Consider the following 11,914-nt stretch of genomic DNA (forward strand, 5'->3'; position numbering starts at 1 on the left):
TTGGGATCTTAGAGTGATCCTGGGGGCGGGGAGCTCATGCAGATCCTAACCCATTTTTACCTCCTCAGCAATGCATACTTAGATTCTTCTTACATTTTATCATGATTCAAAATGCTCTATAAATTGAAATTGTGTGGAGCAATATGGCAACCACATTGTAACTCAATATCACACTGGTGATGTCTCTGGATGTTCTTTTTCTCCAACTAGGATTGATCTGATTTCCTTTTCAAGATGACCACATGGAAAGAAAGAAACTTTCTATGTAAGGACAAATATGTATCATGGCCAGGATTTTCTCCAAGACCCTATCATAAACTGGCTGTTGAAAGACCACCACATACAGATGCCAAAATCAAGGTTTGCCAGAAAATGCGTTGCCCAGTTGAAGAAGGTGCCCAGTGGCATGTGTGGGGATATCATACATGGTTGGATGTGGGAAGGTTGCCAGCTATCTATCGCCCAAGACCTGACAAGCCTTTTGACAGCAACACCTGGCGATGGATTACTGCTCCAAGAAAAGATTCAATGGCTGAGTCACCAGTGCCACCTCCTTCACAGCTGGATGGGAACACCTATGTGAAATTTATCGAAGGGGATGCATTGTTTGTGGATCAGAGACACAAACAAAGAGTTCTGACTAGAACAAAGAATGAAATAAAGAAGTGTGAGCAACTCAAAATAAGGAGTGAATGTCGAGCTCCTCCTCTAGACAATCAGGGAAATATTGTGCCTCCCAAAGATTTCACACGGTAAGATACCAACTTCTTCTTAGCAACTTCCTCTAGTAATTGGTGTAGGTAGAGCTGATCTTCCCATGTGGAAAGGTGAATGTTTGTTTTAGTTAGAGGTTCAGGGCCTGCAAGAGAGAGTAGCAAAATAAGTGTATGCTTCAGCTGCCATTTGTTCTTCCTCCAAAGTGGATATTGCTGAGAGCCCTCTTTTCTTCTGAGAGTCCTTTTCTTCTAGTTTCCCTTTCAGTGATTTGTTCAGAGATCAGTATTGCCATCTCCATAGTCCCACCTCCCCCTGTGTTCTCCTTCTTTCTGCCATTGCTCTCCACTAGGTTAAAAGACAGGACAAGACAGTGGGCCTCTCATTAAGAACAGAAGCTAATGGTATTTTAAAAAGCAATTACAGGTTACTGCAATTGTGTTGATTGCTTATCTATCTGTTTTTTCCCTTTTTTGTTTTGGTGCTTATCACACCAGTGCAGGGGCAACCCCTATACTGGAGTGCAGAGAGCAATATCCAACAAACCTCAACCCCAACCCCCTCCAGTATGAATAAGATGAACCAATTACTTCCCTATTTTTCTCATAAGTGCTCCTATGCTCTGTTTGGCAGTGTTGTGTTTTGACCACACAGTACTACAAACACACTTTTTCATATGTGAACAGATGGTCTCTCCTCCCCCCCCCCCCTCCGCCAGATTTGCTTCCAATCTGCTCCATGGGAGATCTAACATCAATATAGTCTTACATTTGACAAATCTGACTCCCTGATGACAAAGAGGTTTCCAAGGAGTCAGATGTTAATTGCTTGACTCCCACCCTCCTTTGGGAAACTTTGGATTGCTTTTCCAGCACATGGATGTACATTGTGTTCCCTAGTTTCAGAGGGCTGAGCTGGCCTTCTTTCCTTCCAATTTGTCATTAGCCCAGTCTAAGGCCCGAAACAGACAGCTCTTTAGAGTCTGCTTTCAGGTGTCTTGGAAGTGTGGCATACACTGCATGCTTCAAAGGACTCTAGAAAGCTACACTGACCTACTCTTCTGCTACAATTTCAAACTGTTCCAAGCAGGAGGAAAAATGGGAGGTGTCTAAAGGAACTAGGATGAATGTCTAAAGAATTTCAACTGAGATAAGACTCAAAAGTGACATGGACAAGAAATGAGAAAGATGGGAAATCACCAAAGAAGAATTTAAACAATTAGCCAGATCATGTAGAGAGTAAGGGGCTGTATAGACGGGCTGTACAGAATGCAGCCCCTTTTTGCCCTGGATTGGGGCTGCGGCAACCACACTCTGAGGCCTCTGCAGGGAGCAAAAAGAAGCCTCAAAAAGCAGGTTCTTTCTGCTCCCTAGAAGCAGCAGCATAGGCTTGCCAGTGTACCATGATGACACCCCTTCCACGCTGCACCATTTCGGTGCTGCGCCACAGTCATGGTGCATGCCATGTAAATGGGTGCATGTCAAAATGGCATCATGGGGGTGGGGTCACAGTATCAAGCACGTGGATGCTACATTGTGACTCCGTCCACAGGCAGCTGCATTTTGCCGGTCTATCCAGGACCATTGTCACTCAGAAAAGCTAAAGCACAGAGCAAGCTCAAACTTACTAGAGGTTAGAAAAAGGAAATGGCAGGGCCACTGCATGGAGAAATGCTAACATGGAAAAGAGAAAAGACAGAACTGCTCAACACTTTGTTAGGCCCATTCTCTTACCAAACAGAAAACGATGCTGATCCTGGAGGGAAATGGAGCCAATGATTGAGCCGATGATGTAGTAGGGGAAATGCTGCACAGAGGAGATAAAGAGGTAGTATAGGAATACCTGCTACTCTAAACGAATTCAAGTCTCTGGGGCCAGATGAACTATATCCAAGTGTATTAAAACAACTGGCAAATGTAATCTCAGAGCTACTGTCAATAATCTTTAAGAATTCTCAGAGAACAGGAGAGGTCCCAGCAGACTGAAGGAGGGTATATGTTGTCCCCATCTTCCATGGCTCCAGAGATTAGGACAAGGAGCAATGAATTCAAACTATAGGAAAAGAGATTCCACTTCAACATTAGGAAGAACTTCCTGACAATAAGAACAATTTGACAGTGGAACACACTCCTTCAGAGAGTGGTGGAGTCTCCTCCTTTGGAGATCTTCAAACAGAGGCTGGATGACCATCTGTCAGGGTGCTTTGATTGTGTTTTCCTGAATAGCAGGGAGCTGGATTGGATGGCCCTTGAGATCTCTCCCAACTCTATGATTCTATGGTTGGAGGTTGGATTGCAGAAAGTTGAATCCAGGGTTTGGCTCTTTTTAAAGCTTTTTTTCTTTTTTCTTCTCCCCCCCCCCCCTTTGGTCTGACCTCACTAATTCCACAGGATAACTTCCCCTCAATTTGGAATCCATTTATTTCCTCTAAAGTTGCAGCTATATGGAGTCCTCATGGGCTACCTGATTTAGTTGGATATGAAACAGTAATACCAACCCTCATTCACATATTACAGATGTTGAATGTAAATGAGGCCAAGGCTTGAGCAAAAAGTGTACTCTGACTGTTCCCAGCCTATGAAGATAGCAAACTAGCTTTTTGTGCCCTCTGTCCAAAAGAACCTGCTAGAGCCCTAAGATCTTCTGGGGAAGGCTTTCTCTTGGTCCAGCCACCATCACAGCCTCACCTGGTGAGGACATGAGAGAGAGCCTTCTTAGTGGCTGCTCCTGCCCTCTGGAGTGCCCTTCAATGAGAAATAAGGTTGCCCCCCTCCATGCTTGCCTTTCGTCAGCAAGCAAACACAACTTTATTGAGGCAGGCTTTCATGTATAATCATGTGGTGGCTTGGGTGTTTGTTATATAGGTGGGTATCATGGTTTTAGTGTAGTTTTAACGTCTGTGATTTTATATTGTTTTTAGATGATATTTTTAATTGTTTTGTTGTAATATGTTTTTTATTTTTATTTGTGAGATGCCTTGGGTCCCTTTCAGGGAGAAAGGCAGGACAGAAATCAAATAAATAAATAAAATTTAATCCCCTGTGAGTTTCTCAATTTTTCAAATATGCCATTGGACTGAAAAAGGTTGAAGACTCCTATGTATCCTAAGTAGTAGGTGATTGCTGCTCTGTGTATGTCTGTGAGTGCCATTGTTAGGGCTGAACAGTCTTTTCTTCCTTGTGGCTTTATAGGAAGGCATTCTCTGTCCCAGGAATTATGTGGGTGTTGTGTCACATAGGTTACCCATCCTTCCGTTAGAATGTTGCGTATGTCAAACCCACACTTGAAAGGACACCTGAAGACTGCCAAAGGCAGTGGAAATTAATGCCCTGGAATTACTTTGCCAGCATTGTGCATACTGTGGCTCAGTATGTGCATACTGTGACTCATGCTGAGTATGTATTTCCATTTCTTTGGTTTATTCTGTGCATATCGGCAGCATGCAGGTGTTATTATTTACATTAAAAATATATACATTTTTTATTTATTCCCTGCCTTTCTCCTTGTACAGGTAGCCTGTTTTAGGCACAATAAATGGTAGGAATTATTGTTGTTATCTTACTTTCTGACAGATATAAGCATCTGCTTCAAGGAAAGGGCCCAGCATCACTGTGCGTTCAGCTGCAACCTGTCATACCCCCTTCTAGAGACTGTTGGGACTATCCTTGTCCAGATCTTGAACCCCATTACCAAGAAGCAGCTGTCAAGTTTGCTCTGAAGAACAGCAGTCCAATCTACCAGCAAGTGGTTGAAAAATACCAGAAACTGGCCTTATCTGGGAGCAAGATAAGGCCTTGTACACCTGTCAGCTAATAAATGATCTAAATAAATGGACAGGAGCAAAACCTGAAATTCACAGCATTTCTGGACAACATGTGGGAAGTTCATGTGTGATTTAGTAAGACTATTATTGTACACAGAGGTGAAGCTAATATTGCAACCAGAACTCTAAGTACAGTATGTCCAAAATAGGATACTGAGTACTGAGTATATCCACGGCAGGCAGTCTGGGTATCTCTGCATCATAAATTTAAATTGATTTCACAGTCATTGCCTATCTGCAAGGGATCTCATGAACTGTAGTTCTATGGTGGAAACTGTAATTCCCAGGATTCTTTGTTGGAAAGTTAATGAAATTTGTATAAAACAAGAGTTTAAAAATTCAACTCAACTCTTAATGACGTTACCTTAAATTAAACTGCATCAATAGAAGTATAGTGTCTAGATCAAGGGAGTAATAGTGCCACTTTATTTTCCTTGGTGAGGCCTCACCTAGAATACTATGTCCAGTTCTGGGCACCACAATTCAAAAAGGATGTTGACAAACTGGAGTGTGTCCAAAGGAGGGTGACTAAAATAGTGAAGGGTCTAGAAACCATGCTTCATGAGGAGAGACTTAGGGAGATGGGTATGTTTAGCCTTGAGAAGAGATGGTTAAGAGGTGATGTGACAGCCTTGTTTAAATATTTGAAGGGATGTCATATTGAGGATGGAGCAAGCTTGTTTTCTGCTGCTTCAGAGAACAGGACTGGGAACAATGGATGCAAGCTACAGGAAAAGAGATTCCACCTGAGCATTAGGAGGAACTTCCTGAGAGCAAGAGTAGAATGCACTCCCTTGAAGTGTGGTGGAGTCTCCTTCCTTGAAGGTCTATAAACAGAGGCTGGTTGGCCACCTGTCAGGGATGCTTTGATTAAGTAAAGAGATAGTACAGGAATACCTTGTTAATGTAAATGAATTTAAGTCTCCAGGACCAGATGAGCTACATCCAAGAACTGGCAAATGTAATATCGGAGCCATTGGCAATAATCTTTGAAAACTCCTGGAAAACAGGAGAAATCCCAGCAGACTGGAGGAGGGCAAACTCTTAAGTCTGGAAATTTAAAATCGGATTGTGTCAGTAAATAACAGCGACACCCAAAGGAAGGAGGACTAATTACAAGGTTCCAGGTTTGGAAGATTCATATATGAAGCTACATTAGTAAATTATATTATATTGACAGATAATTGTGTTGATTTAAAACATATCTGAACTATATTTAGATAAATTAAGAGAAGAGAATATATGATGTTGATTAGAATGCTTCAAATGAGAAATGTAAGATGCAGATGGGAACCGTTAGAGGGAACATCCTTTAATTGGAGACAAAAGCAATACAAAATTGACTCAGTAGAGAAAGCTCCTCCTCTCTTGGAACATAGCTGGTTGGCTGAACAAAAACTCAGATATGGATTTCATAGACTATATTGGTAAATTTGACATTGTATGTCTACAAGAAACCTGGTGCCCATATGATATTCGACTGCCAGGATTCGTATCCTTTTATGTGCCTGCAAGTAGATCCTCTAATAGGGGTAGATATAAGGGGGGACTGGCCATACTTCTAAAACTCTCATGTGGTCTTATGTATACAGTACTGACACCATGTGCATCAATAGCTTAAGTTATTTCTTTGCAATTAAGAAATATAAAGATACTTTTGTTCAATATCTATATTCCCTTTACCTCAAATGAGCCTAATTTAGCCACTTATTGGGACCAACTGTATAGCTATGTTGAAGATAACACCACCAGGTTTGTTTTTTCCAGGTGCATCTTAATGGACGACTTTAATGCAAGAATTGGGCCCTCAAATGACTTTCTATGTGAGCATCTCATGATTGATCCAAGCTTGCCTCCCTATCCCTTAAATCTCCCTCGTGTTGGAAAGGATTTAAAAGTTAATAATAATGGGTCATTCTTGATTAATCTTTGTATTAGTTATACATTTTTAATTTAAACGGTTCTGAAACGTTCCCAAAAACTGATGGTTTTACATTTATCTCACCCATAGGAAGAAGTGCTATGGATTATGTGATAAGCAGTCCTGATTTGTTGAATTTAATTGCCTATTTTGAAATTTGTGACAGGACTGAAAATGCCCATTTGCCTTTATATGTCTGTTTTGATCTATCTGAGCCAGTTTCTCCATCTTCTAGGAGTGAGTTAACAGCCTACAGATATGAGAGACTGAAGTATATTCATCTTCCAAAATGGAAGATAATATTAGCAAAAGTTATAAGAATGTACGGATCTTTAATGGGTTAAACATTTTAACTACTAGCACTAGGATAGATGATGCCTTGTTGACTTATATAGATATTGTGACCATCTTTCAAAATGAGGCCACCTATCCCGTCAGTCATTTTAAAGGTAGAAGTACATGGTTCGATAAGAGCTGTCTCATCTGGAAAAGGAATTTAAGACTAATGTTCCATCAGGCTTTGGCCAATCCGGAGGTTAAATTTGGGCCTTATTACAAAGCCCGTAAAGAATATTCAAATCTGGTGGAGGGCAAAAGGAAGATTTTTTTCCAGCACAACTGGGCGTCTCTGGATAGTGCTTTAAAATCCAAAGATGCTAAATACTTCTGGGTGGCAGTTAGGAAATGTATGAACAATGACATCTCTATGGACCATCCTAGTATATCTCCTCAGATTTGGTTTTTGTATTTTACCAACAAAATGGGACCCCAAACATTTGATAATAATCTATTAATAAAAAACCCTCCTAATTTTTGGAATTCAGTTTCAGCTGATGAGGTGCATCAATTGATCCTTAAATTAAAATCTGGTAAAGCTCCTGGTTATGATGGCCTCCCAGCAGAAATTTTGAAATTCTACCCCGAGCAATGGACAAAGGCATTGGCTAATTTGTTTACTCTTGTAAATAACTCTGGCAAGATCCCAACTGATTCCATTATAATTCCAATCTTTAAAAAGGAGGACAGACAGGATCCTGGTAACTACTGCACAATAAGTCTTTTATGGGTGGTGGACAAACTGTATGCCAGTTATTTGGATTTGAAATTGCAGAGTTGGATGAATGCACAAGCTTTGATAGGTCCGGAACAAGCAGATTTAGAAGACATATGTCCACTGTGGATAACATAACAGTGCTTTCATTCCTTGTAAACAAATACCTCTCACGCCCTAAAGGTAAACTATATGCGGCTTTTGTTGATCTGAAGGCTGCTTTTGATTCAATCCACCGGCCTTTACTTTGGGATATGTTGTCTAGGCTTAATATAGATCCTCAATTGTTTCTTTTAAGCCAACTCCATACAAATAATCATTGTAGAGTGAAATTTTCTGAATTGGGCCTATTAACAGACCCTATCTACTCTGGTACAGGAGCCAGACAGGGTTGTGTGTTGGCACCTCATCTGTTTAATTTATTTATGACTGATCTACCTGCCTTTATGACCACAATAGACTCTCACCCACCTTCACTGGGAAATTGTCCGATTTTTGTACTTCAATATGCTGACGATACTTTATTACTCTCTCTAACTTAGGTGGGTGTGGTCAGAGCCTTGGAAAGATTTTCTGTATATTGTGATAAATTTCACCTACTGGTAAACTTTGAGAAATCCAAAATACTGGTATTTTCTAAGAGATTTGTACTGAGAACATGGAAGATTGGTAATCAAACAATTGAGCAGGTCAAAAAGTATGTTTATCTTGGTGTTCTTTCCTACAATTCCCAGGATTCTCTGACACTAAGCCAGGGCAGTTAAACCAGTCTCAAACTGGATTATTTCTGCAGTGTGTTTAGACCCCTGGTTAATGGGGTGCAAGTGGTGGGATATGCATTCTAGACTTTAGGAAACAGATACTGGGGTGATCCTGTGGACAGGAATATTAAAGAGAAGGGAGTATGTGATGTCTGCTGTTGGAATCCAATCTTATAAGAATCCACACAGAGTCCAATATTCATGTAGGAGCAGTAAGTTTATTCATTCTGGAGCTACTGAGCACAGCCAGTCTCAGGAGAGTGAGATGAGGAAGAAGAGAACAATCAATCTCTCTCCAACCCTCTTAATAGTATATATATACTACAGGTGATATCACTAAGGGCTGTGTCTTAGGTACCTTGCATCACATCTCCCTTTCATGGAAATATAAAAACAATAATTATACACTTTAGAAAATAATACATTGTATACAGAATTTTAGAAACATACGTAGAAAACATAAATACAAAGAATACAATATTTCTCATTGACCTAACTTACACAAATCATAAAAAGTCACCTTAGGGTCAAGGTGCATTTTCAAGGAGTATATCTCTCTGGCCTAAACACTGGTCTACCATATGATGTTAAATATGTCGGTTGCCTATCTGCTGTTGGTGATGTTTGCACCTCATCATTATTCTCAGGATCCCCACCATATCCATTGGTTAATGCATCTGGTCTTACACTTCTGTCTCTGATAATTTCTGGCATCCGTTTTCTTAACTGGCATCTATTATGCCTATATATCCTACCATTAAGAGTCTTTATTTGGTATGACCGTGGTTGTTTACATCTTTCTATCACTGTGGCAGGAAGCCATCTTTCCTTGGGGTCATTAGATTGCATCCAAACTGCATCTCCCTCTTGTAATGGTTGAAGTGGTCTAGCTGTTCGATCATAAAAATGTTTTTGTCTTTGCTGAACTCTTTGTAGATCTTGAGGCACATTAACAGGAATCTTAGGGCATAATAAACCAGTTGTTATGGGAAGTTTACTTCTCAACATCCTGCCCGTCAACATTTGTGCAGGTGAATATGATAACCCTGTGACTGGTGTATTGCGATATTCCAACAATGCTAGATGTAAATCCCCACCAGCCTTCCCTACTTTGTTCATAAGCTGTTTGATAGACTGAATTGCTCGTTCTGCCATACCATTAGATTGTGCATATACTGGACTACTAAAGCATTGTTCAAACCCCCACTCTTTAGAAAATGTTTTAAATTCTTGACTAGCAAATGGCATGTTATCACTCATCACTATTTTTGGTATCCCACGGTGAGCAAATACAGATTTAAGCCTACAAATTACCGTTTTTGCAGTTTTATCAGGTAGACTTATTATTTCTGGATATTTTGAAAAATAATCAACTATCAACAGAAATGGACAACTATTCTGTTCAAAAATATCTATCCCCACCTTTTTCCATGGTGCTTCAGGGATATCATGTGGTTTGAGTGGTTCCTTTTGGTTGTTTGGAGCAAAACATGCACAGACACTACAGCTCCCCACAGCCACCTCAATATCTCTTGACATCCCAGGCCAATAATTAATTTCCTTGCTCTTTCTTTGGTCCTTTGAATCCCTTGATGGGACTCATGAAGTTGTGTAAGTACATTTTGTCTTTGACTTGTTGGAATAATCATTCTTTCTCCCATAAAAAGAACTCCATCCTGGCACCACACATGATCTGTAACTGGCCAGAAAGCTTTTGCTATTGGACTTACATCTCTCATATATTGTGGCCATTCTTGATCTAGGTATGTTTGAACCATCTTAAGCTGGGGATCACATTTTGTTGCCTCTTGTATTATACACACTTATACATAAATTTACCTGGGATATATACAATGTTGATACCTTTGAAGCTGCAAAAGCATTCGTTGCAATCGAGCAGGAGCACTGCCTATTGGTTTTTTACAGATTGACTCTAAAGGCTTGTGATCAGATTGAACTAACACAGTTTTACCAAACACATATTGATGAAACTTTTGAACCACATAACCGCAAGCAATTCTTTCTCTATTTGTGCATAATTTTTTTCTGCTGAGTTAAGAGACCTTGAGGCATAAGAAACTAGCTTATTGTCCTGAAGCAGACATGCTCCTAAGCCATCTTTTGACGCATCTGCCTGAATTACAACTGGCTTTGTCACGTCAAAATATTGAAGCACAGGTGTGCTACATAACTTTTGTTTGATAGCATTGAAGGCTTTTTGATGCTCTGGCATCCACTGAAAAACTACATTCTTTTTTAACACATTTCTCAATGGGGCCGTCAGCTTTGCCTCTTGTGGAATATACTTTGCCAAATATTGTGCTGACCCTAAAAATCTCAGGACCCCCTGTCTATCCTCGGGCGGTTTCATTTCTTGGACAGCCTTTACTTTCTCAGAATCTGGTCTGACTTCAGCAGTCACTATGTGACCCATGTATTTTACAGAGTTTACCTTAAACTGGATCTTTTCATTAAATTTAGTGTTGTTGGCACGTGCTGTTTTCATAACCTGGTGTAAAATTTCATCATGCTGTTCCACTGTTTCTGCTGCTATAATCATATCATCTGCTATCATATGTACACCTCTTATATGTCCAAATATTTCTTGGTTCTTTTGTTGAAAAACCTCACTTGCAGATTTAAGCCCAAATGGTAAGCGATTAAAACAATACCTTCCCCATGGCGTGTTAAATGTACATAATCTGGATGATGTTTTATCCAGTTTTACCTGCCAATAACCATCTTTTTCGTCTATGATCGTAAACAATTTTTTCCAGCTAACTGACTCAGGATTTCTTCAACTGTTGGGATGGTATAATGTTGCCTTCTAACTGCCTTGTTTAAATCTTGTGGGTCAAGACATATACGCAGAGTGCCATTATTTTTTTCTGTGATAACAAGGCTGCTCACCCAATCTGTAGGCCCTATCACTTTTGTTATAACTCCTGTATTTTCCATCTGACTGAGTGTATCCTTTATTATATATTGCAAAAGGCACTCCCCTACATCCTTGGGCAACAGGAGCAACTGTCGGATCAATATATATGTGATGACATCCAGGACGGATGGGAGTTTCTCAAAAGGGAGACACTGAAGGCCCAATTACAAGCGGTTCCAATGAGGAGGAAAAATGGGAGGTGTCTCAAGAAACCAGCATGGATGACTAAAGAACTTTCAACTGAGCTAAGTTTTAAATGGAACATGTATAAGAAATGGGAAAAGGCAGAAATCACCAAAGAGGAATTCAAACAAATAGCTAGCACACATAGGGATAAAGTCAGAAAATCTAAAGCGCAGAATTTGCTCAGACTTGCTAGAGAGGCTAAGAACAATAAAAAGGGCTTTTTTGGGTATGTTCTTAGCAAAAGGAAAAAAGAAGGAAATGGTAGGGCCACTCTGTGGAGAAGATGGCAAAATGCTAACAGAAGACAGAGAAAAGGCAGAACTGCTCAACACTTTCTTTGCCTCAGTCTTTTCACAAAAGGAAAAGGGTGATCAACCTAAGGGAAATGGAGCAAAGGACTCGACAGGGGAAATGCAGCACAGAATAAAGAGTTTATGACACGTGAAATTGGAACTCCAATCCAAAGCCACTCCGAAGGGAAGGGGAAGCAGAATCAATTCGAATCCAAGGCAAGTCGTGT

At 40.2% G+C, this 11,914-nt stretch overlaps 1 protein-coding gene across 1 annotated transcript; it reads left to right on the plus strand.

The window, feature by feature from the left end:
• The first annotated feature begins 234 nt into the window (after positions 1–234).
• Positions 235–4,527, plus strand: TEX52 (testis expressed 52). Its single transcript, XM_089500198.1, has 2 exons — positions 235–752; positions 4,287–4,527. The coding sequence occupies exons 1-2, from the start codon at positions 235–237 to the stop codon at positions 4,525–4,527; spliced, it is 759 nt and encodes a 252-aa protein (XP_089356324.1).
• Positions 4,528–11,914: the final 7,387 nt, after the last annotated feature.

Source organism: Sceloporus occidentalis, unplaced genomic scaffold (genome assembly GCF_023333645.1).
Source record: "Sceloporus occidentalis isolate IW3139 unplaced genomic scaffold, rSceOcc1.0.p SCAF_150, whole genome shotgun sequence".
NCBI lineage: Eukaryota > Metazoa > Chordata > Lepidosauria > Squamata > Phrynosomatidae > Sceloporus > Sceloporus occidentalis.